Genomic DNA, 24,750 nt, shown 5'->3' with positions numbered 1-24,750 from the left:
TGGCTCCTGGCTTCAGATCAGCACAGCTCTGGCCATTACGGCCATTTGGGGAGTAAACCAGCAGATGGAAGACCTCTCTCTCTCTCTCTCTCTCTCTCTGCCTCTGCCTCTCTGTAACTCTACCTTTCAAATAATAATAAATAAATATTTTAAAAACGATGTTTTCCTGCTACCTTCCCGGGGACTGGTTCCCCAGACGGTGAGGACACAGAGGATTGCCACGGCTACGTTCAGTTCTGGTGACAGAGCCCTGCGCAGGTCCGATGTCATCCACCAAAGCCAGCCGCTTAGCGTCTGTGCAGCTCAACACCAGCTCCTCGGGGGGGCGCGGCTGGCTCTGTGGTGCGCCCGCCCGGCACCTCCTGTCCCTGTACCGCATTGAAATCACCTGCCTGTTGCGTTGCTGCCAACCAGGAAGTCAGCTCCCCAGGGCAGGAGTTTGTCCCAGCACCTAGAGCACGGGCCAGCCCATAGCAGGTGTTCACTAAACACACACACCTGCTGGTTGGGCAACTCCTTCCTCTGCAACAGGTGAGACAACAAAGACTCGGGCAGGGCAGGTCACCAGGCCTGGGTCCCTCCTCGGGGCCTCGGGAGGCCAGACGACCCAGCCAGTCCTCTCTGAGGTGTCCGCCCAGGAGAGGGAAGACCTCTGTCCACACACAGAGACCCTCATGGCGCTCAGAGCAGCGCTCATCCTGCTAGCCCCGAAGGAGAAGCAATGAGACAGCGGTGGAGTGGATCGGAGCAGCGGGGTCCATCCGGGCCCTGCACGTGTGGGCAGCCGTAAGGACGGGGCCTGCCCTGAGAGCACTGGGAGCAGAAGGCCACGTGTCCCGGGACGTCGTGCTTGTGAAATACTGAGACAGGTACATTCAGAGATGAAAGCCGAGTGGTCGCCAGGGGACGGGGGCAGGGGCAACGGGAGCAGGGTTTAAAATAAATATATTAAAATTATTTGAAAGTCAGAGAGAGAGAGAGAGAGAGAGAGAATCTCCCATCCACTGGTTCACTGTCCAAATGCCCACAACAGTCAGGCCCGGGCCAAGTCAAAGCCAGGATCCAGGAGCTCCATCTGGGTCTCCCACGTGGGTACCAGGGGCCCGGTTACCTGAGCCGTCAGCTGCCACCTCCCGGGGTACGCATTAGCAGGAAGCTGGAATCAGAAGAGGAGCTGCGACTTGGGGTGCCCGCCCACATGGGTGCAGGGGTCCCAAGCAGCATCTTCACTGCTGTGCCCAGCACCCGCCCCTGAGCCGGAGGAGTCCTGAGAAGGGCAGTGAAATGTTTCACACTGATTGTCATGGAGGCTGGACAGCCCCCAACTGCACTGAACCCCTGATGTGTGCCCTTTAAAAAATTATTTATTTGAAAGGCAGAGTGACAGAGAGAAGGGGAGAGAGAGAGGTTGGGAGAGAGATCTTCCATCTGCTGGTTCACTCCCCAAATGGCTGCAAGGGTCCAAGGGCTGATCCAGCAGGGAGCCAGGAGCCAGGAGCTTCTTCTGGGTCTCCCAGGTGGGTGCAGGGACCCAAGCACTTGGGCCATCTTCCACTGCCTTCCCAGGTGCATTAGCAGGGAGCTGGATTGAAGTGGAGCAGCCGGGACTTGAACCAGCACTATGATATGGGATGCCGTAGTCGCAGGCTGAAGCTTAACCTGCTGCTCTCTGAATGAGCGACTCGCGTGGTGTGTGGGTTACAGAGAGGCCCGGCTTGATGTGGGGGAAGATGTCCAGCAGGTGTGGGTGCAGACGCTGCCCAGCGTCCTCTCTGTGGGGCAGACAAGGTCACAGTCACAAAAGTGAGTTTACACTTGTGGGACGTCCCACAGGGGAGGGGCAGGTGGAAGAAGCTGCCCGACACCTGACCCCCGAGGGCTGCTGCCCGCTCCCCAGGTGGGCTTCTGGCAGAAGGGGCTCGTTGGGCTGCAGGCTCCACAGGGGAGCGGGGGCCCTCGCCCGGCGCTGGCCTGCTGTGCCCTTGTTGAGTGGCAGCAGAGCTGGTTCCTGTCCTGCTGCAGGGAGTGGAAAGGGTTTCCCCCAAAGACACGTCTGCGTCCTATGAATGTGCGGATGGGAGATTCGGGAAAGATGAGGAATCCCCAGACGAGGGCCCCGTGGAACACATGGTGAGCTCCAGAGCCAATGCCAAGTGCACTGGGTGGGAAGAGGCACACGGTGGGAAGTGCAGAGGCCGTGTGAGGACAGAGTGGGCCGGGAGCCACCCGAGGGTGGGCCAGGCAAGGAAGGGGCCCCCGGAGTCTGTGGGGGGCGAGTGGCACCGCTGCACCCGGAGCTGGGATTCCTGGGCACCGGAAGTGCCAGGGCCTCTGCGCTCTTGTCCGGCACTGGCTGTGGCGTCTGTTTCCCAGCTGTAGCAGTCTGATCGCCCCCCGCCTTACTCGCCGGCTGCCTTGCCCAGCTCATGTTTCTTAATGTTTCTGGCCTTGGCCTTCGCGTCTGTGAAATGGGGACACTCAGAGCGCCGACGGCAGGGCGCGTGTGTGAGGGCTTTAAGGCAGTGGGGTCAGGCGCTGTTGTTTGGAGCTAAGCTCTGCAGCAGGCCCCAGAGACCAGGCTGAACATGGAACCAGAGCCACTCAGAGCGAGCCCCTCGTCCCCGGCTGACGAAGCCGTGTCTCCGACCTTCGGAGCACTCAGGATCAGACGATGGCCCAGTTTCCGGAGTGAGCTGGCTGCAATGAGCAGGGGGTGGGGGACCCTCTGCCTGAGTCCCCACCTGCAGAATGCTGCTCTTCTAGCTTTCTGTCTCTGTCCCTACCTTGCAAGACAAGCTACTTGGAAATGACTCATTTTTTTTTGAATATTTATTTATGGGGACGGTGCTGTGGTGCAGCAAGTTAAAGCCCTGGCCTGCAGTGCCAGCATCTCATATGGGTGCCAGTTCAAGTCCCGGCTGCTCCACTTCCCATCCAGCTCCCAGCTGATGTGCCTGGGGAAGCAGCGGAGGATGGCCCAGGTCCTTGGGCCCCTGCACCCACGTGGGAGACCCAGAAGAAGCCTCTGGTTCCTGGCTTCAGATTGGCTCAGCTCCAGCTATTATGGCCATTTGAGTAGTGAACCAACAGATGGAAAACCATTCTCTTGTGTCTAACTCTTTCAAATACATAAAATTAAAAGATTTATGTATTTGAAAGGCAGAGTTAGAGAAAGGGAGACACACACAGAAAGAGAGAGAGAGAGAGAGATCATAGCTGGTTCACTCCCCAAGTGGCTGAAGCGGCCAGTGATGGTCTAGGCTGAGGCCAGGAGCCTGGAACTGCATTTGGGTCTCCCATGTGGGTGCAGGGGCCCAAGCACGTAGGCCATCTGCTGCTGTTTTCCCAGGCTCATTAGCAGGGAGCTGGATGGATTGTGGAGCAGCTGGGACTGGAACCAGTGTCATAAGGAATGTGGGCCTCGTGGGTGGCGGCTTAACCCACTGCGCCACAGCCCCGGCCCTTTCGGTCCTCCTCCGCCCTTTCCATCTGAGAAACCCACCTCCTGTCCTCAGCCCGCGGGAGCCCTTCCTCCACTTTATGGAACAAAGAACACGAAGAGCCCTCGCCCGATGCGAGTCTGGAGCAAAGCCCATGACGAGGGGACGTTTGACCTTTGCCCTCGCACAGGAAGGCCTGGCACTTGGTCATGTCCATTAGAGGATGTGTCACCAACGGTTCTGGCCCTGACGAGCTCTGTCCCCTGCAGGACCCCAGCAGGGCTCAAGAGCCCCAGCCTCTGGCCATGGTTTTCCCACGGGGTCCTGGCTCATCGGGGCGCTGAGAGCCCCAATGTCATGACGCCGTTCGCCAAAACCTGTTGTTTTTCTCAAATGTAATTTTATTTCAGATTCAGGGGGAGAAAGAGATTTGGAAGGAAGGAAAGGGAGGGAGGGAGGGAGGGAGGGAGAGAGAGAGAGAGAGAGGTCTTTCATCCGCTGGTTCACTCCCCAAATGCCTGCAACAGCCAGAGCTGGGCCAGACTGAAGCCAGGAGCCAGGAACTCTACCCGGGGCTCCCACCAAGCACTTGGGCCGTCTGCTGTCTCCAAGGCATTGCCAGGAAGTTGACTGGGAAGTTCAGATTTGAACCAGGCACTGTGACAGCGGTGTGGGCAGTCCCAAGTGACAAGTTAGCTCACCGTGTCAGTCCTGCTCTGCTCCCTGGGTTTAGTGTCCCACTCTGCCGTGGGACTCTGTGCCTTGGTTTTCTGGCCTGTACAATGGGTACAGTGTCTATTACACCGTCACCCCTTAGCGCTGCCAATGCTTGGGCCAGTGCTGGCAATTGCTGTGTGGCTGGGACGTAAGCCAGGCCCCCCCAGAGCGTGCTCCTTAGAACTGAAACCCAGCTCGTTTCCACTGGAGGCAAAGCTGCTGCCTCCCGGGTCCCCGCCCGGCTCCACAGGGAGGCTCAGGTTCCCCACCAGCACTCTGCAGCCTGGGTGGAGTGGGCGAGGACCTCAGCCCTTGCCCTGCCTGCCTGGCTTCCTCCCCAGGGAGCGATCCCCGTCTCAGGCCCAGGAATGGAGCGCGCCCTGGGCCTGCTTTCTCCAGCTCTGCCCTGAATTCTTGTCATTCTTGGCTGGTGTAGTGTCCCCATGGGACCTGCTCCCAGGGCTGAGCCAGCTGGGCTGAGCGGCGGACGGGGCAGCGGCTGCGGCCCAGGAGAGGCTGCGGTGAGGAGGGGCCGCGGAGCACGAGGATTCCCACGGCCCGGGAATTCCCACCCGTCCTCACCCCTTCCTCTCCAGAGGCCACGGGGGGCCTGGGGATGGCAAACATTGAGTCACTGGGAGAAGCTGGCTCTCTCGCCTCCTTCCTGCCCCGTCTGGGGCTGTGGCCACGGCCAGGCGCTCTTGGCTGTGAGTGAGTGGAGTGCGGCCGTGCGGTGGTCGAGGCCCGGGCTGGCCGTGTCCAGGGAGGGACGGTCTTGCGTCATGAACACCTGGTATTTCTCCCCCGTGACTGTGTGTTTTGGAAATTGCTTCAAAACCCTGCAGTGCTCGCCGCTGCTGCTGTGTCCACGGCTTCCTCTGTCTGTCGTTTGTCCTTCCATCTGTGCCACCAAAGAGGAGACAGGGCAGGTGTCGGGCGACTGACCCTTCAATTTCCTGTGTCTGCTAAGGCAGGTGCTGGAGTTCAGCGATCTGGGGCTGCGAAGTGGAGTTAATACTGGCACCTGCCTCTAGGGGGCGATGCAGTCATTGCGTTGGTACCAGGTCCGGGGTGTGAGGGACCTAACTTAGTTATTATGGTGCCGTGGGTGCGTGAAAGTTACCCCCCCACACACCCTTGGGAGACACTTCCTGTTTTGGGGGTGAGCTTGGGAGAGATGTAGTCATGTGGAGTTTCAGTTCATTTTCTTTTTTTTTTTTTTATTTAAATCAATCATGTGTTATCAGAACATTTTTAAAATTAAATATTTTATTTATTTGAAAGGCAGAGTTAAAGACAGTGAGAGGGGTCTTCCATCAATTGGTTCACTCCCCAAATGGCTGCAAAAGCTGGAGCTGGGCGCAGGGGCCCCAAGGACTGGGGCCATCCTCCACTGCTTCCCCAAGCCAAAGCAGAGAGCTGGATGGGAAGTGGAGCAGCTGGGACTTGAACCGGCGCCCACATGGGATGCTGGCACCGCAGGCCATGGCTTTAACCCGCTACGCCACAGTGCCGGCCCCTCAGTCCAGTTTCAATCCTGCTTGCTCCTCCAAGGCTGTGGGTGGGGGGGTGTTGGCATGCAGGCACCCGCTTGCACCTGAGGTTCTAGCCACACTCAATCCCACCTGTGCGTACCCTTCGCTCATCTGATGCTTGGAAAGATCGGGGCAGTAGCCCACCCTCCCGCTGCTGGCCTCGCCCATGTCCTGCCCACCCTTCCCCTCCAGGTCTGTTGTCCCTGACCCAGACTAAAGCCATAGTCTCAATGAAGGTGAGCAGGTGGAGGCCCCAGGGAGAGGAGGGTCTGGGAGTTAGAACCCTAAAGCTCTGGCTTCCCCTTGTTCCGTTTGTCCCCTGGAGACTCCGTACTGGGAGGAAGATGCTGGCTAAGACCACGGCTCAGGAGGCAAACTGTCGCTTCTCATCACTGTCGGACCCCAGGCCCGGGGCTTCCTCTTGTTGAGCCTCAGTTTCCTTATCTGTCAAATGGACTTCATGACGATAGATACCCAGGGGGCTGGCATGGTGGTCAGGCTGCCACTGGTGATGCCGGCATCCCATATCAGAGTGCCAGTTCGAGTCCTGGCTGCTCCACTTCTGATTCAGCTCCTTGCTAATAGTCTGGGAAAGCAGCAGAAGATGGCCCAAGTGCTGGGGCCCCTGGGAGACCCGCATGATGCTCTGGCTCCTGGTTCAGCCTGGCTCAGCCTTGGCTTTTTGGGGAGTAAACCGGCGGATAAAGATCTCTGTCTCTCCCTCTCTCTCTGTTACTCTGCCTTGCAAAGAAATAAATCTTTACAAATAAAAAGGGAAGAAACACATAGTTTAAGGCTTCTACTGAAGAGAAAATGAAGCTACTAAAGCACTTAGTGCATTACCCAGCACATAGTAGGTGCTCAGTAAACACTATTTGCCAAGAGGCTCCAAGCTGGCCTCCCTGAATTTAGCTCTTTCCCCCTCCATCGCTCGGCTTTGGTCCCCTGGGAGGGAGCCTGGTGGGTCCCAGACACCCGGAGGGAGCTTGTCAGAAAGCACACCCTAGCGTTCCTAAGACCACTCCTGCAGGCTCCCCTTGGCTTCCTCCAACCTCCCCGCTCACTGGTGGACACTGGGTGCTCGTGTCAGGGGTGCCCAGGAAGGCAGAACATGTGGCCATGATGTCTACCACTGTGAGATTTTTTTTTAAGATTTATTTTATTTATTTGAAAGAGTTACAGAGAGAGGTAGAGACAGAGAGAGAGGTCTTCCATCCGCTGGTTCACTCTCCAAATGGCCTCCAAGGCCAGAGCTGAGCCGATCTGAAGCCTGGAGCCAGGAGCTTCTTCCAGGTCTCCCACATGGGTGCAGGGGCCCAAGCACTTGGGCATCTTCTACTGCTTTCCCAGGCCACAGCAGAGAGCTGGATCAGAAGTGGAGCAGCCAGGACTCGAACCAGTGCCCATGTGGGAACTTTACGGGGCTTTAACACGCTGTACCACAGCGCCGGCCCCTCCCCTGTGTGATGGCTTATTCAATATAACAAGGTGTTGTTAACCCCTTGTTACAGGCAAGGAAACTGAGGCACAGAGGCATTGAGGAGCTTGCTCATGGCCTCAGATTTGTTGGTACAGGAGCCTCATGGAGACCCCAGTGCTCTGGGCCCGGAGACCTGGTGGCCCTGAGTGGGTCACCCTCCTCCTGCCTTCTTCCCCCTCCTCCAGACGAATCCACAGCAAAACCCCAGGGAGCAGTGGACGGACGTTCAGGGAGTGGCTAAGACGCCAGTTGGGTGGCTGTGTCCCATGTCAGAGTGGTCGGGTCTGATTGCCGCCTCCGGCTCCTGGCTCTAGGTTCCGACTCCTGCAGACCCTGGCAGCCAGTGGTGACGGCTTAGGGACGAGGGTCCTTGTCACCCACATGGGAGACCTGGATTGAGCTCCTGGCTCCCAGATTTGGCCTGAGCCCAACTGTGGCTGTTGCAGGAATTTGGGGAGTGAAGCAGCAGATGTGAGTGTTTGCTCTCTCTCTAGAAGCCCCGGGGAGATGGAAGGTGCTAGAAGCCGTAGCACTCAGGCCTGATTGTCATACGGAGGTGCTACTCCTACCAAGTGTAGGAAATATATAGAGTTCTGTCTGATTATAAGACTGAGCGCCATGGGCGATGGCGGAACAGCTGGAACCCCCCGACTCCGCCACTGCAATGAGATGGAGACGTTTATGGCCCAGGAGCTCCGGGGCAGGGCTGGAAGGCCACAGCCTCCTGACTGTCCAGGCCTGCACAGGAGACCCCTGAGTGGGTTCTGAGGTTGGACATGGAGTCAGGGTGTGTGTGTGTGTGTGTGTGTGTGTGTGTGTTTGCGCAGCAGCGGGGACGTTAGGGTGTGGGAGGGGCATAGCCAACGCGAGCCCTCCCTGTCACTCTTCCCAAGCACTGGGGAAGTCTCTGGACACAAGATGAGCATGGCTGGGTTCTACGTGGCACAGATGGACAAGGTCGGCACAAAGCTAGACGTGGACCACAGAGTGAACGCGGGGAGGTCTGAAGAGAAGCAGAACGAAGCGGCAGGGTCCCCAGCTGGAGAGCACCAGGAGCAAGTGGAGCTTATCTCTCCTTGCAGCCGAGGGAGAACGCGCCACGGGGAGCAGGCGTGCCTGGGTGGGTGTCGGGAGGGCTTCTTAGAGGATGTGGGCCTAGACACATGACTGGCGGGGGGCGGGGGGGGAGGCAGCTCTCTGCTGGTGCACCTGGGAAAGCAGTGGAAGATGGCCCTAGTCCTTGGGCCCCTGCACCTGTGTGGAAGGCCCAGGAGATGCTCCTGGCTCCTGGCTTCAGTCTGGCCCAGCCCCGACTATTGGAGCCATTTGGGGAGTGAACCAGCAGATGAAAAAGTCCCTGGAGGGGTCGGTGCTGTGGCGTAGCAGGTAAAGCCGCCACCTGCACTGCTGGCATCCCATGTGGGCGCCGGCTCAAGTCCTGGCTGCTCCACTTCTGATCCAGCTCTCTGCTATGGCCTGGGAAAGCAGTAGAAGATGACCCGGGTCCTTGGGCACCTGCACCCACGTGGAAGACCTGGAAGAAGCTCCCGGCTCCTGGCCTCAGATCAGTGCAACTTCAGCTATTGCGGCCAACTGGGGAGTGAACCAGCAGATGGAAGACCTCTCTCTCTCTCTTTCTCTTTAATACATATTTTCATGATTTTTTAAAAAAAGATTTATTTATTTATTTGAAAGACAACTATGGTGAGAGAGAGAGAGAGAGAGAGAGATTCTGTATTTGTTGGTCCACTCCCCAAATGTCTGTAACAGCCAGGGCTGAGCCAGGCTGAAGCCAGGAGCCTGGAGCTCCATCCAGGTCTCCCACATGAGTGGCAGAGCCCGAGGACTTGGGCCATCTTCCGCTGCTTTTTCAGCTGCATGAGCAGGGAGTTGTATTGAAAGTAGGGCAGCTGGGCCTCCATCTGGCACTCCTAAGGGACGCTGGCGTCAGAGGTGCCCCAGCTTGCTGTGCCACAGCGCCAGTCCTTTACAACCTGGAAGACTCACCATATGCCTGGACTTCAAAATATTTTTCACAAAAATAAGCTACCTTTAAAGTTTTTTATTGTATTGGAAAAGCAGAGTGACAGAGAGAGAGAGAGAGAGAGAGAGAGAATCTTCCATCTCCTGGTTCACTCCCCAAATGCCCAATAGCCAGACTGGGCGAGGCTGAAGCCAGGAGCCAGGAACTCCGTCTGGGTCTCCCATGTGGGTGGCAGGGATACAAGGACTTGGATCATCATCTGTTACCTCCTAGAGTCCATTAGCAGGAACCTGGATTGAAAGCAGACGATCCACACTTGAACGGGCGCTCTCATGTGGCGTGTACATGTCCCAAGTGACCACACCGCTGGCTGAGTGGCTTAATGCCCAGCCCAGAGTCATCTTTTGATTTCATTGTCTGCAAACTCTGAAGTGCCCATGGACGGTCCAGCTGCCCCAGTCTCCACCACTCCCTACTGCCCCTGATGCTCAAGTCATAGCCAATTCTGATTTCTTAGCCTACCCGTGCTGTGGGTTTTCTTCAAGTAGAGAAATACTGCTCTCTATCTGGGTCTCCATCGAAAGGGAAAAATCCAGCCAGAACGGGGAGAGAGATCATGCGTCCCATGTGCCAGGAGGCCTGGTCTCGGAGCCTCCTGCCTCACACCGTGCCCCACCTGCAGTCAGTGTGGGCTCCTGCTTGCCCGTCACAGCAGGGCAGCCTGGCGCTCCTCCATCTGACACAAGGAAGTAGGATGAGCAGGCCAGGCAGGAAGCGGGGACTGGTCACTGGCCCAGGGGTGAATGCCCTGGCTCCCTCTGGGCATTCGAACGCCCCTGCTCTCAGCCTCTTTCTTCACCCTGTCCTGCAGTCGGGCTTTGTCCCTTCCCACTCATCTCCAGAAGCTCCCGTGCCCCTCCGGGATCCTGTCTGCCTCTGGGACTCACTCTCCGCTCACCCCACGGCCGAGTCCTCTTCCGGGGACCCCCTACACTGCTGTCCGATGTCAGGCACATGGAAATCCCCCCGCACTCACTGTCTCGGTGCCCCCGCGCTTGCCTGGGAAAGAGCGCACATCTTATCTTACTTCTTTTTCTTTTCTTTCTTTCTTCTTCTTCTTTTTTTTTTTTTTTTGAATGTGGGGACTTTCCGGTGAAAACCGGAAAACCTGCTAGACAAATTCGAAAAGATCTATAACACTGTATCTTATCTTATTTCCATCACAGTGTCTGCCGTGGGCCCTGGTCCACCAGGCTGGATGTGTCCGGGGAAACCACGCGCACACGGTGTCGTCGTTGGAGAGTGACACCTGTCAATGTGTTTGTGCTGCTGCTGACCTGATGCGAGGGGCTCTCCATTTTATGGGAAACTCATATTATGAAAAAACTATGCATCTATACCAACATTTTTGTACCAAAATAAGACTGATTCTTTCCCCATGGACTTTCTGGAGCAGTCTTGGGCGTATTCCTAGCTCCTGATACCGCAGAGCTAATGTTTATAGTGCTCTTGCTTTGCGCCAGTTCTGATGCAAGTGTTCACAGGGTTGACGAGCGGATATTTCGAAAAGCAGACACCTTGCTGAAATGTCACAAAGGCGGCGCACCTGTGTAACCAAGTCCAGGGGAAGAGGCAGGACCTCGCCAGCACCCGGAAGCTGTGCACCTGCCGCATCCTGATGCCCATCCCAACAAGGCTGTCACCTCTGCCCTCAGCCCTGACACTGCAGACCGGTTCTGCCTGTCGGAACTTCGCGTAAGCAGGAGCACACAGCACGTGCCCTCCAGGTCTGACGCCCTTCAGCCAACCTTGTTTTCTGAGGTTCACCCAGGCAGACGCTGTTTGTTTATTTTTGTGGCTGTGTAATATTCCACTGCAAGCCCTCTTCTGTACTCCGCACAAACTTTGGGGACTTCGTTTCCAGTTTGGGCTGGTTACAAGTTGTGCTGTGTGTGTCTTTGGGAGTCATTGGATGTTTACTGTTAGGTGTATGGCTAGGGATGGAATTGAGAGTCCTATGCTTTCAAAGGGTCTGCCACACAGTTTTCAAAAATGTTAAAATGGGGCCGGTGCTGTGGCGTAGCGGGTAAGGCCACTGCCTGCAGAGCCGGCTTCCCATATGGGCACTGGTTTGAGTCCTGGCCCACACTTCCAACCCAGCTCTCTGCTATGGCCTGGGAAAGCAGTAGAAGATGGCCCAAGTCCTTGGATCCCTGCACCTGCGTGGGAGACCTCAAAGAAACTCCTGGCTTCGGATCGGTGCAGCTCCGGTCGTTGCGGTCATCTGGGGAATGAACCAGTGGATGGAAGACCTCTCTCTCTCTCTCTCTGCCTCTGTAACTCTGCCTTTCAAATAAATAAATAAATACATCTTAAAAATGTGTTAAAACATTCACTTAGTTCTAGGTACTACTAGTGTCCTTGTTTTACAGAGCGCAAACCTGAGGCTCAGAAAAGTGGGCTGATTTATCTGTAGCCCCACAGCTGGTGAAGATCGGGGCTTTTGTGATTTCTGTATTTTTACATAGGGTTAGGAAGGGGCCGGCACTGTGGCACAGTGGGTTAAAGCCCTGGCCTGCAGTGCCGGCATCCCATATGGGTGCTGGTTCGAGACCCGGCTGCTCCACTTCCGATCCAGCTCTCTGCTATGGCCTGGGAAAGCAGTGGAAGATGGCCCAAGTCCTTGGGCCCCTGCACCCACCTGGGAGACCTGGAAGAAGCTCCTGGCTTCGGATTGGCACAGCTCCAGCCATTGCGGCCATTTGGGGGAATGAACCATTGGATGAAAGACCTCTCTCTCTGTCTCTACATCTCTCTGTAACTCTGTCTTTCAAATAAATAAAATAAATCTTTAAAAAAAAAAAGAAAATGCCCTTCCCTCCTCAAAGTTATGAAAATAATTCTTGCATGCCTTCCAGTGCTTTCATGGTTCCATTAAAATTTGCTTTATTCAGTCCACTTGGAAGTTATCATAGTGTACATGCTATAGTATGGGCACAATTGTACTTTTTTTTTTTAAAAAAAAGTATTTGAAAGGCAGAGTATCAGGGAGAGAGGGAGAGAGAGAGAGGGAGGGGGAGAGGGAGAGGGAGAGGGAGAGGGGGAGAGGGAGAGGGAGAGGGAGGGAGGAAGGGAGAGGGAGAGAATCTTCCAGCCACTGATTCATGCCAATAGCCTGAGGAGCCAGGGCTGGGCCAGACTGAATCTAGGAGCCTGGAACTCCATCTGGGTCTCCCATACGGGTGGCAGGGGCCCAAGTACTTGAGCCATCACCTGCTCCCTCCAAAGATAAACAGTAACAGGATATTGGCTCGGAAGTAGAGTAACCAGGCTGGACCCAGGCACACTGGGATGGGATCTGGGCACCCCAAGTGGTGACTTCAGGCACTGGGCCCGATGCCTACCCCTTCACGTGTTTTTCTGGTTCATCTTATTCATAGGTAGATCTGTTTTGGTTGCTGTTGTTGCCAGTATAAATGGAGACTACTCTTCGGCTGTTGCTCTGACTTCTTGTTTAACACGAGAGCCGCTCCCCACTATGCTGCATTTCTGCACCCTGCTGCCCTCCTGAGCCACATGATCGCTGGTGGTGACTTTCCAGTGACTGTCCTGGATTTTCCAAATGTCCATTGGTGGCATCTGCAGAGTGTGGGTTTTAACTCCTTCATTCCGTATTTTCATAGCTCCAATTTTTGAATTCTTTTAAAATTGCATAGGACAGTATTTTCAATTCAACCTTGAGTGGTGGAGGTGATAATAGCCATCTTTATCTTGCTCCCAATCTTATTGAAACACCTCCAGCATTTTCCTCTTGCTTGAAAAAAAAAATCACAGTAAGGACTCATTTACTGATTCCTCTTTTATTTATTTACTTATTGTGTAAAGATTCATTTATTTGAAAGGCAGAATAACAGAGACAGAGGGAGAGACACAGACAGAGATCTTCCATCTACTTTCCAAGTGGCTGCAACAGCCAGGTCTGGGCCAGACCAAAGCCAGGAGTCTCATCTTGGCGCCCCGTGTGGGTGGCAGGGCCAAGCGCTTGTCTTGGCTGCGTCAGCCGGGAGCTGGAACAGAAGCAGAGAAGCCGGAACTTGACTGCCGTGCCGTGTGAGCATCCCAAGGGTCAGTGTCACATCGGAGTCACAAGCAGCGGCTTAGCCCTCTGTGCCCCAGCGCCAGCTTCCGCTTTCCCGTTTATTGAATGTATTTATGAAGAATTGGGACTGAGCTCTGAGAAATGCGTTTTCCTGGGCCTTCTCTCTCTTTGGGTGTATTAATGTGATGCGTCCCACTGATAAATTTACCAGTGCCGAACAATCCTTGTCTTCATGAAATAACCTCCATGGAGAGAGAATGATTACTTTGATGAGCATGTTGGATTCTATTTGCTAATAATTAGTTGGGGTTTTGAAAAATATATATTTATAAATGAATCAACGCTATAGCTTGATTTTTGTGTAGCTTCTGTTTGTATAGCTTTTGTTGTTAATGTTATTCCTGCTTTGAAAAGTAATTTAGAATATTAAGGGGCCAGCATTGTGGCATTGGGGGTAAAGCTGCTGCCTGTGGCACCGGCATCCCAATCGGGTGCTTGTTCGAGTCCCAGCTGCTCCACTTCTGATCCAGCTCCCTGCTAATGCGCTTGGGAAAAGCAGTGGAAGATGGCCCAAGTGTGTGGGCCCCTGTGCCCACCTGGGAGACCCGGAAGAAGCTCCAGGTTCCTGGCTTCAGATTGGCCCAGCCCCGGGCTTCTGTGGCCATTTGGGGAATGAACCAGTGCATGGAAGACCTCTCTCTCTCTCTCTCTCTCTCTCTCTCTCTCTTTCTGTAACTCTGCCTTTCACATAAATAAAGTGAATCTTAAAAAAAGAATACAAGCAGGGATGTGGAGCAAATGGAACCAAAACATGTTGATGAGAAAGCAAAATGGGAAAACCACTTTGGAGAAAGGTTTGTTAGTTATAAAAGCTACACACACGCCTGCCTCTGGCCCAGAGTCTCCACTCCTGCGTTTTCATCCATGTGAAGATGCCTATAAAGTGACTTGGGGCAGGAATGGTCACGGGAGCTTGGTCCCTGTGGGTCGCAAACTAGGAACAGCCGAAGTATCCACGAACAGGCGAGTGGGTAAGCAAACGTCTAGATTCCTTCCGTGCAGTATTACCCAGCACGAGAAAGGAGCACCCGCAGCCCTTGTGTAGACGTTGTGCAGGATGGCAGAAGCCAGACACGCCAGAGTCCCTCCAAGGAGCGTGCGTTTCTGCCCACGGGAAGCTGTTACGGGCTTCGAAGCCCCGCTCTCTCTCCAGGCGAGCAGAACCCCCACTCTCTCTGCTCCCGCCCCCCTCCCACAAGAAAAGGCATTTCTGTTTAACTGGCCACCTCCTTGCCTCCTTAGGACCCATAAAAAATCCAGAACCTGACGGTCTTTCTGAAGGCGGCCAAGCTCTGGGTGTGGCGTGCTGTCTCCCTGTGGCGTTGAGGTCCTGCTCCTCACAGCCAGTGGTGTTGAGCATCTGTTCGTGTGCTCTTGGGCGTTTGTAGACCTGAGAATATTTTCTCCTCTTCTCCAGTCTTCTTTCAGCTTTATGGATGTTGTTTTTTTTTTTTAAATAATTTATTTATTTATTTGAAAGGCAGAGTTACAGAGAGGCAGAGGCAGAGAGAGAGAGAGAGAGAGGTCTTCCATCCACTGGTTCACTCCCCAAATGGCTGCAGTGGCTGGAGCTGGGCTGATCCGAGGCCAGGAGCCAGGAGCTTCTTCCAGGTCTCCCATGTGGGTGCAGGGGCCCAAACACTTGGCCCATCTTCCACTGCTTTCCCAGGCCACAGCAGAGAGCTGGATCAGAACTGGAGCAGCTGGGACTTGAACCCGCGCCCTGTGGGATGCCAGCACTGCAGGTGGCGACTTTACCTGCTATGCCACAGCACCAGACCCTTGATGGTCCTTCAGTGCACAGAAGTTTAAACTTTAATGAAGCTGAATTTGTTTCTTTTTTTGCTGTGGCTTCTTGGACTTTCGAGTTTGGCCCTAAGAAAGCTTTGTCTAGCCCGGATCATGGAGCTTTACTCCGACGTTCTTATCTTAGAGGTTTGTACTTTTAGCTCTTACGTGAGGCCTCTGGCGCACTTGGAGCTGAGACTGACTGCTCTCTTCTGCACTGAACAGAAGTGACCGGTGTGACTGTGGAGGCCGAGCAGCCCTAGGAGCTGCCAGCAGTGAGCTGGAGACCCAGGGGACCAGCGCTGTGGGGCAGAGCGGAGCCCGCAGGCTGGGGCCGGCGTTGTGGTGCAGCGAACACAGACTCTGGCTTGGAACGCCCGCTTTCCATATCGGAGTGGCAGCTTGAACCCGGGCTGCCGTGCTTCAGGTCCGGCTTCCTGCCGGGGTGGAGGAGCCCGTGGAGGACGGCCCAAGTACTTGTGCCCCTGCCACTCACGTGGGAGACTTGGATGGCGCCTGGGGCTCCTGGCTTCTGCAAGCATTTGGGGAGTGAACCAGTGGATGGAAACTCTGTCTCCTTCGCTCTCTCTGTCTCTGTCTCTCCCTCTCTGTCACTCTTTCAAATAAACAAATCTTAAATGACAAAAATAAGACCGATACCCCGGAGCCCGAAGCAGAGCTGATGTCTCAGAGTCTGCAGGCGGGAGGCGTTCTCTCTCTCTCACTCCAGGTCTTCCACGGGTGGGGTGAGGTTCACGCACATTGAGGAAGGCATCTTTACTTGGCTTGCCCGCCCAGAGGCCGATCTCACTCAGAAACACCCTCGCCGACACACCCCGAGATCTGCACCTCTCGCGGCCCAGGCAGGTCGACACATAAAGTTCACCATCTCCAGGGTGAGGAGTGGGGGTGCCGGCTGCCTCTGGAAGCTGGCAACAGCAAGGGGGCAGACTCCGCGCCGGAGCACCCGGAAGGCACGCGGCCCTGCTGACCCCTCGATGTCTCCCGGGGCGATCCAGTCTGGGCTTCTGCTCTCCTGAGCTGCAGATAGGAAGCGCGTGCTGGTTAAGCCGCTAGTTCGTGGCAGTTTGGTCCAGCAGCAACGGGAGACTCACGCACAGTAGGAGACCAGCCTGATGCTAGCTGTGGGTTTGTTCTATAAGCTCTTTATTAGGAAGTTCCTTTTGATTGTGAGTTTGTTGAGTGATTTTTAAAAAAGATTTATTTTATTTATTTGAAAGTCAGAGTTACACAGAGAGAGGAGAAGGAGAGAGAGAGAGAGAGAGAGAGAGAGAGAGGTCTTCCAACTGCTGGTTCACTCCCCAGATGGCTGCAAAGGCGAGAGCTGCACCGATCCGAAGCCAGGAGCCAGGAGCTTCTTCCAGGTCTCCCACATGGGTGCAGGGGCCCAAGCGCTTGGACCATCTTCCGATGCTTTCCCAGGCCATAGCAGAGAGCTGGGTCGGAAGTGGAGCAGCCGGGACTCGAACCGGCGCCCATATGAGATGCCGACACTGATGGCGGCAGCTTTACCAGCCATGCCACAGCGCCAGCCCCTACTTCAGTGTTTTATTCTGTGACAGTCCCTCCAGTTTGACACTTGTAAGTATGCATGTACACATACATTTATTTTGAAATTGTTTATTTGTATGTATTTAGAAAGCAGAAAAGGAGAGAGAGAGAGAGAGAGAGAGAGAGAGAGAGCGCTTCCATCCACTGGTTCACTCCCCTAGTGCCTACAACAAACAGCCAGCGACAGACCAGGAACCTCAACTCCATCTGGGTTTCCCGTGTGGGTGGCAGGGACCCGAGCACTTGAGCCATCGTGTGCTGTCTCCCAGGGTGTCCACTAACAGAGCTGGAATTGGAAGCGCAGGCGGGACTTGGCCCCAGGCCCTCTGTTACAGGATGTGCGCGTCCCAAGCAGTGTCTCAACCGCTGTGCCAGACGCCGGCCCCAGGGCCTGTGCTGGACCCGCAGGCGTAGCCCGAATCCAGCTGCATCTGCTGGAGCCCAGCCTACCTCTCACCTCCTCTGTGTCCTGCCCTGCAGCCAGGCCAGGCTCAGGCCGCGCAGCCCAGAACCCGCTTGGAGACGCATGCTTGTCCTCTACTAGCAAAGAGCCCCGGGGGTCCCCGGGCCGGGGGAGGGGCGCCATGCCCGGCAGATCTTTGCTTATCCAGCCTCATAATCCCTTTCTAAAGATGGCGCCGAGGACTGGTTTGGGGCCAATTTTTGCCTCTGTTGCTTTCTTCCAAGAGAGGAAGAAACGACAGGGCCATTTGGGGACATGGACTGCAGGCCTGAGCATTTATGCATGCTGATTGAAGAAACGCGTGTGTTGTGCTTCCTGGGCACCAGGCCCACTCCTCCGTTGGGTGCTGTGGTCGTCACCACCACCCGGACAAAAAACTGAGGTGCAGGGAACAGAGAACTTATCTAAGGCCCGGAGCCAGTAAACAGAAACGGCAGGACTTGATCCTGGCCTGGATCAGAGCATTAAATGAGGGTTAGAGCAGCTGACTACCGGGCTGAGGGCGAGAGGGCCTTGCCTGTCCTACCCAGACCCGCAAGAGAGGCCGATGGCGTCCCTATGAGTATACTTTACAAAGTTGGTGGAGGAGCCGGCGCTGTGGCGTAGCAGGTTAAGCCTCTGTCCGCAGTGCCAGCATCCCGTATAGGCGCTGGTTTGAGTCCCAGCTGTTCCACTTCCAATCCAGCTCCCTGCTAATGGCCTGGGAAAGCAGCAGAAGGTGGTCCAAGTGCTTAGGCCTCTGCACCGGCGTGGGAGACCAGGAGAAGCTCCTGGCTCCTGGCTTTGGCCTGGTGGCCAACTGGGGAGTGAATCAGCCAATGGAAAATTCCCTCTCTCTCTCTCTATTTCTCTCTCTCTCCTTCTCTCTCTGTATCTCTGCCTTTCAAGTAAGTAAATAAATCTTTTTAAAAAAGTTCATAGAAAATGGAACTAAAAAGTAAGTTTATTTTGGTGCAAACATTTTTTTTTAATGTGGTAGAGAGAGGGAGGGGGGAGGGAGAGAATGAAGCAAGTGCTCCCGTGTGCTGGGTCATTCCCTGAATGCCTGAACAGCTGGAGCTGGGCTGAGGCCAAAGCTGGGAGCCGGGACTCGGTGCAGGTCTCCCAGGTGTGTGGCAGGAGTCCAGTCACTTGAGCCATCACTCCCCGGGCAGCACTTCGGTTGAAAGCTGTACTTGGGAGCAGAGCCAAGGTTGAACCCGGGCACTTTGCTGTGGGCTGTGTGGGTCCTAATTAGCATCTTCAATTATGTGTCTAGAAAAAAAATGAAATCCGTGTGTATGAGGACTCTAAAAAGCCATGGAAAATGCATGTTACGAAAATACTGTGCATGTATTGCAACCTTTTTTTTGCACCAAAGCAAACTATTATTTTCTTTTTAAAGTTATTTTCTTTCTTTGAAAGGCAGAGTGACAGAGAGACAGGAAGAGACAGAGAGAGAAAGAGATCATCCATCTGCTGGTTCATTCTCCAAATGACAGCCAAGGACCATCCGGGTCTCCCACGTGGGTGCAGGGGCCCAGGCACTTGGGCCGTCCTCTGCTGCTTTCCCAGGTGCATTAGCAGGGAGCTGGATCAGAAGCAGAGCAGCCGGGACGTGAATCAGGGCTCTGATGTGGGATGGGTGGTTTACCCCGCTGTGCCACACCAGTCCCCAAACTCACCTTCTCATTCCATGAACTCTCAGAAGTGTTTTACAATAGAGGGGCCAGGCCATGGAGGCCCTGGAAACTCAGGTGAGACTCTTCCTGGGGTCCCTGGAGCTGGGGGGTGGGCACCAGGCTGCAGTCTTGGGGGAGCCCACCTCCCAGGAGTCCTCCTGACCGGAGTGGGGGGATCTCCTGGTTCCCGCATTCCTCAGCGGCAGGTTCCTCCAGCCGCATCACCCTGCCTGTGCTAACGGCCAAGGAGCCAGGTCAGGCCACTGGGTCAGGGACAGCCCGGAAGGAGTGGGGTGGAGGCGGCCGCCCATATAACCGGCCAGGTCCTCTTCCCACCAGTTCCCGGCCTGGGTCCTCGCAGCCTCGGGACCATGGTGCTGCTGTGGCTGCTGCTGTGGGGGCTGCCCACTTTCCTCCTGGGGGTCTTCCTCTGGGTGGTCCTGGTCCACTTCTTCACCACGCACATCCCCGCCTCCATGCAGCACCCCGCCAAGGTGCGCTTCCTGCACTGCTTGTTCCTGTACGTGATCACGCTGGTGAGTGACCCCGGCCTTGTCGCTCCTCTGCCCCTTCCCCTCCCCCGCAATGCAGGCTCTTTTCTATCTGCCGTACCCCTTCCCTCCCTCTCTCCCCCCCCACTTCCCAACACCCTCCCCTTCTTCCTTTAACAGCAAACAATTAGCAAGTGCCACTTACCAGCCTCCCTTTCTTAAGGTTCTAAACCAATTTGAGGCCCAGTCTCTCTGCCCTCCAAGGGCTGCTGGCCTGACAGGGTTGACCCCTCTTACCCTCACCCTCCGCGCACCTCCTGGCCCCCAGGTGGTTCCCCTGCTCGATCGTGCACACCTTGAAGGCAGGGCGTGTCCCAGTTACTTCTGTAAACCCCGCGCACGCAGGAACCGTCCAGTGTTTCGGGGTGGCCGGCCCGGCCAGGCTCTGAGCAGGGGTTCCGGGCTGAGCTCAGGCCGATCAGTGCCTGCCCGAAGTTGCAGCTGATTTGGAAACAGAGGTTTGACATCGTGTAGGTGGCCGGTGATTGGGGTTAATCCCGATGTCCCCACCCTGGGGAGACCTGGTAGTGGCCTGGGGGAATCATGGTGGTCCCGTGAGGCAGGGGTGGGCAGCGTGGGGAGGGGGCAGATGGATAAAGAGCACAGATCGCCCGCATCTCCATCCCGGCTCTGCCCTCAGCTCTTGTACCTGCCTGGGGACCCAGGACTGAAAATGAGGTTCCCTAGGGGACCCCGGGATGTTTCCAGCCTTTCGTGGTTCTCTGGGGGAGCCACCCACAAGCTCAGCGTCTCCCGGGACACCTGTTGCGGGCCGCTCACGGGACGCTGAGGTAGACCACGCTTGGTTCTGATGAGGAATTTGGTCTGAGATGTCCCTCCTGGTCCCTTAGCTTTGGTTCCCCCGCCCACTACCCCACCCAGGGCACACTGCCTGTCACAGGGTGACCAGGAGGAGAAGGAGGACACCCAAGTAGTTCATGTCCATTCGCTTCCAGGAGACGGAGAGAGGGAGGACAAGAAGTCAAAGGAGGAAAAATCTAAAACGATCGATGGCCTTGCTATGGTGTCAGGCCAGGCCTGCACCCCAAGTCCCCATGTACAGCTTTGGGGCCTCATGTTTTTGAGCCTCAGTTCTCTCTCTCTTTCTTTTTAAAGATTTTATTTATTTGAAAGTCAGAGTTAGAGAGAGAGGAGAGAGTGCTGTATCTGCTGGTTCGCTTCCCAGAGGGCGGGGCCAGGCTGAAGCCGGGAGCCAGGGGCTTCTTCCAGGTCTCCGGCGTGGATGGCAGGGACCCAAACACTCGGGCCATCTTCCGCTGCTTTTCCTGGGCCATGGCAGTGGAGACAGGACTTGAACTGGTGTCCCTGTGGGCTGCTGCTGTCCTGCGCAGTGGCTTTACCTGCTACGCGACAACACCAGGCTCAGGTTTCAATTCTGTCCCCTGAGAAGTTAAGGGACAAGGAAGGCGTTTGATGGGCAGAGGTGAGGATACAGTGAGAGCATCGACAGTGCACAGCACAGCACAGCGCAGGCGCGGAGAAGGGAGAAGTACGCACATCGGTTGTGGTGCGCTTATCAAGTCCCTGAGGCGCATACAGCATTTCCTTAACTACTCGGGGTTTAAAATGTGCCAGGAATGACTCCACCCTGACTCGATGAGAGGAAGGGTAATACAACAATCACTGTATTGTATTTTAAAGGACAAATGGCCCTAGAGCTTTTTGAAATATATATTTATTTATCTATTTATTTATTTGTAAGGCAGAGTTACAGAGAGGCAGAGGCAGAGAGAGAGAGAGAGAGAGAGAGAGAGAGAGAGGTCTTCCATCCGCTGGTTCACTCCCCAGATGGCCGCAACAGCAGGAGCTGTGCTGATCCAAAGCCAGGAGCCAGGAGCTTCTTCCAGGTCTCCCATGTGGGTGCAGGGGCCCAAGGACTTGGGCCATCTTCCACTGCCTTCCCAGGCCACAGCAGAGAGCTGGATCAGAAGTGGAGCAGCTGGGACTTGAATAGACGTCCATATGGGATTCTGGCGCTGCAGGCGGCCACTTTAACCACTACACCACGGCGCCGGCCCCTTGAAATTCTTTAACTGGACACTGACTCATCTGCTCATTAGAGACGAGAGGCGCGACACTCCATCTCTGCGGGCAGACGCGTGTGCAGTTGCATTCAGCCTCAGAGGCGCTCGAAAGCGTTCTGGGCAGGTCCCGAGGCCAACGCTGTGAGGGGGACCTGGGGGCTTCGGGAGGCCGTGACTCTTGAGCGTGGAAATGGAAGCAACCTGGAGTTGGTCCACCTGGTGGACAGCTGCAAAGGCTTCCCCAGGGAGTAGAGGGAGGCCCGGAGGAGCCCAGAGTGTGTGGCAAGCCACAGCGGGGGTTAGAACTGAAACCAGCCGGCAGCCACAAGAAACAGCGCCGTGCCGGCGGCTCAGGGCTGGGCTGGGGAAGGCTCACGGTGGCTCAGCACGGGGGCCTGGGCGTTCTCACCCAGGGGTCGAGGACTGGGAAGAGCAGGTCACCCCCACCGTGCAGGCCAGCTCGCTGTCCCTTTGGGAGGTCTCTCCATGGGCAGGACACCCGAGGGCATCTCACAGGGCTTGGGACCAGACCCAGCGGGAGCAAGCAGGTGGGACTCGTGCTCGCCCAGACCTGCCGGGAGCTGCTCCACGGGCACGGCCGCGTCCCATCCCTGCGCCTGCTCTCTCTTTCTGAAAGGGAAGTGGCAGCCCGGGGAGGGGCTGCCCTGCCGGCTGAGGGTGGGGCTCACTTTGAGCCCCCGTCTGCTTGACTCCGAAACGCGGGATCTTTCTGGTTTGCTGGCTGAGGTCCCACGCTCTGCACCGCACGTGGACCGCATGCCTTGTTTTCGCCATCTGTTAAGAGGAGGCTGATGACCCTGTTTGACAGGAGCCGCTGAGGAGTCTAAGATAACTGGACCAGACTGGCACCGAGGCCTCGAGGAAGGCTCAGCTGCGCTATCACTGGCATCCCCTGCATATTGCCATTATCTTCCCATTACTATCGTCACCCCCATGACCAAGGCACCCCAAATGCAAGGTCCTGGGAGACACGACCCCAAATGGTTGAAATGTCCTTAGTACATGAAATACCATAACCGTATGGTATGGAATACACAGGTGTTGGTTGTTAATCCTTAGAGTGAGCATATTTATTTATTTAAAGATTTTATTTATTTATTTGAGAGATTGAGTTACAGTGAGAGTGAGAGACAGAGAGAGAGCTATCTTTCATCCACTGGTTCACTCCCCAAATGGCTGAAGCAGAACTGATCTGAAGCCAGGAGCCAGGAGCTTCTTCTGGGTCTCCCATGTGGGTGCAGGGGCTCAAGCACCTGGGCCATCTTCTACTGCTTTCTCAGGCCATAGCAGAGAGCTGGATTGGAAGTAGAACAGCTGGGACTCGAACTGGAGCCCATATGGGATGCAGGTGCTGCAGGCAGAGAATTAACCTTCTGCACCACAACGCTGGCCCCGCATATTCGGTTAAAAACACATTTGGCAAATGGGTCATTCCTGTGCCATTCCTCCCCCTTCCTGAGCCCACAGCAGGCATCTCCAATTGATTGCACGCCTCTTTCTGTTGGACCCAAACACAGCCTGTGAATTCTCCATCACCCTGATCGTGGACACAGGTGATAGAACACCTTTGTCCTTGTGGGCTGGAGCCAGCCAGATCCCTTGGACATCTAAGAATGCAGCCCCAGCACCTGGTTAGGAATTGCTGCTGTGTCACCCCGTAGCACAAAGGCCACCAGTGGACACATGTGCAATGCAGAGAAAGTCAGACTGAGCTCACTCTTTTTTGCTTTGTTTTTGTTTTTTTAAGAGGCAGAGTTACAGACAGAGAGAGGGAGAGACAGAGAGAGAGATCCTCCAACCTCTAGTTCATTCCCTAAATGGCTGCAATGGTTGGAACTGGGCCCATCCACAGCCAGGAGCCAGGAGCTTCTTCTGGGTCTCCCATGTGGGTACAGGGGCCCAAGCACTTGGGCCATCTTCTACTGCTTTCCCAGGCCACAGCAGAGAGCTGGATCTGAAGTGGAGCAGCCGGGACTAGAACTGGCGCCCATATGGAATGCTGGTGCTGCAGGCAGAGGCTTAACCCACTACGCCACAGCATTGGCCCCTTGTTTTTATTTTTTAAGATGTATTTGTTTGTGGCCAGTATTGTGGCACAGCGGGTTAAACCGCTGCTTGCGACATCAGCTTCCCATATGGGCTCCAGTTTGAGTCCTGGCTGCTCCATTTCTGATCCAGCTCTCTGCTAATGCGCCTGGGAAAACAGCAGAAGATGGCCCAAGTGCTTGGGTCTCTGTGCCCCCGTCCTTGATGGAGCTCCTGGCTCCTGGCTTTGGCCTGGCCCAGCCCTGGCTGTTTTAGCCATTTGGGAAAGTAAAGCAGCAGATGGAAGCTCTCTCTCTCTCTTTACGTTTCTTCCTCTCTCTCTGTAACTCTGCCTTTCAAATAAATAAATAAATCTTAACAAAAAAATTTAGAAGGAAGAGAGAGAGAGAGAGAGAGAGATCTCTGCTAGTTCACTCCCCAAGTGGCCTCAACAGCTAGGGCTGAACCATGCTGAAGGCAGGAGCCAGGAGCTGCCTCCAGCTTTCCCGTGTGGGTGGCAGGGGCTGAGCACTTGGGCCGTCACCTGCCGCCTCCCCAGGTGCATTAGCAGGGAGCTGCATCAGAAGCAGAGCGGCCAGGACTCAGGACTCAAACAGGCGCTCCCGATACCACAAGTGGCGGCCACACTGCCGGTACCTGAACTGAATCTTGTACCTGGGGTCCACTTGCTCGATACTAGCCCACTCCTGAGAAATAGCGGATCCACGCCCGAGGGTGCTGTCCCTATGACTAATCGCCTCTTAGTCCTGCTCCTTGATAACATTACCAAGGGTTTTGGAGGGGACGTTAAACCATGGCAATAGCATTTTCAATCAAGACCATTTGGAAGGAAAGGTCTAAAAATCCAGCCCCCAAACTGGACAGCACCGGAAGCCCACCGCCTCTGGGTGCGTGCAGAAGGCTGGTGAGAAACTGAAAACCTCCTAGCAGGGTGTTAGGGAGTACCTGCCTGGCCTGCCCTCCCCCCCGGCCCCTCCCCTTACATCTAACTCTCCTCTTCACCTCCACAGGGGAACATATTGGAGAAGCTGGGCATTTGCCCCATGCCTAAATTTGCCCGTTTTGTGCACGACCTCGTGATCATAAAGAAGGACCCCAAGGTGGCGGTGACCAACCTGCGTTTCGGCTCGGTGCCCGTGAGGCTGTTCCAGCCCACAGCCCCGTCCTCCGGCCCCCGGCGAGGCATCATCTTCTACCACGGTGGGGGAGCCGTGTTCGGGAGTCTGGGTAAGGAGCCTCCCACGGGTTCGGACGTCAGGGGTTCAAATCCGAGCCCAGCGCTGCCCCG

At 55.5% G+C, this 24,750-nt stretch overlaps 1 protein-coding gene and 1 non-coding gene across 3 annotated transcripts in view; one reads left to right on the top strand and one right to left on the bottom strand.

The window, feature by feature from the left end:
- The first annotated feature begins 474 nt into the window (after nucleotides 1-474).
- Nucleotides 475-24,750, top strand: part of AADACL4 (arylacetamide deacetylase like 4) — a 31,885-nt gene continuing 7,609 nt past the window's right edge. The window contains exons 1-2 of one of the 2 annotated variants that reach the window (XM_089299276.1): nucleotides 475-869; nucleotides 24,473-24,689. In XM_089299276.1, coding sequence (XP_089155402.1) covers nucleotides 24,506-24,689 — 184 coding nt within the window. In that variant the 5' untranslated portion in view covers nucleotides 475-869; nucleotides 24,473-24,505. Of the gene's footprint in view, nucleotides 870-19,142; nucleotides 19,336-24,472; nucleotides 24,690-24,750 lie in introns of those variants that run through there. The other variant, XM_002721513.6, reaches the window with a different exon arrangement.
- Nucleotides 10,297-10,358, bottom strand: LOC127487756 (U7 small nuclear RNA). The gene has a single exon (XR_007914889.1). It is a non-coding gene; the product is annotated as a U7 small nuclear RNA (small nuclear RNA).

The sequence above is a fragment of the Oryctolagus cuniculus genome, chromosome 7 (genome assembly GCF_051225735.1).
Source record: "Oryctolagus cuniculus isolate XC-2025 breed Fujian yellow rabbit chromosome 7, ASM5122573v1, whole genome shotgun sequence".
NCBI classification, from domain to species: Eukaryota; Metazoa; Chordata; class Mammalia; order Lagomorpha; family Leporidae; genus Oryctolagus; species Oryctolagus cuniculus.
The sequence above is the reverse complement of the archived record's forward strand: the minus strand, read 5'-3'. Positions and strand labels throughout refer to the sequence as shown.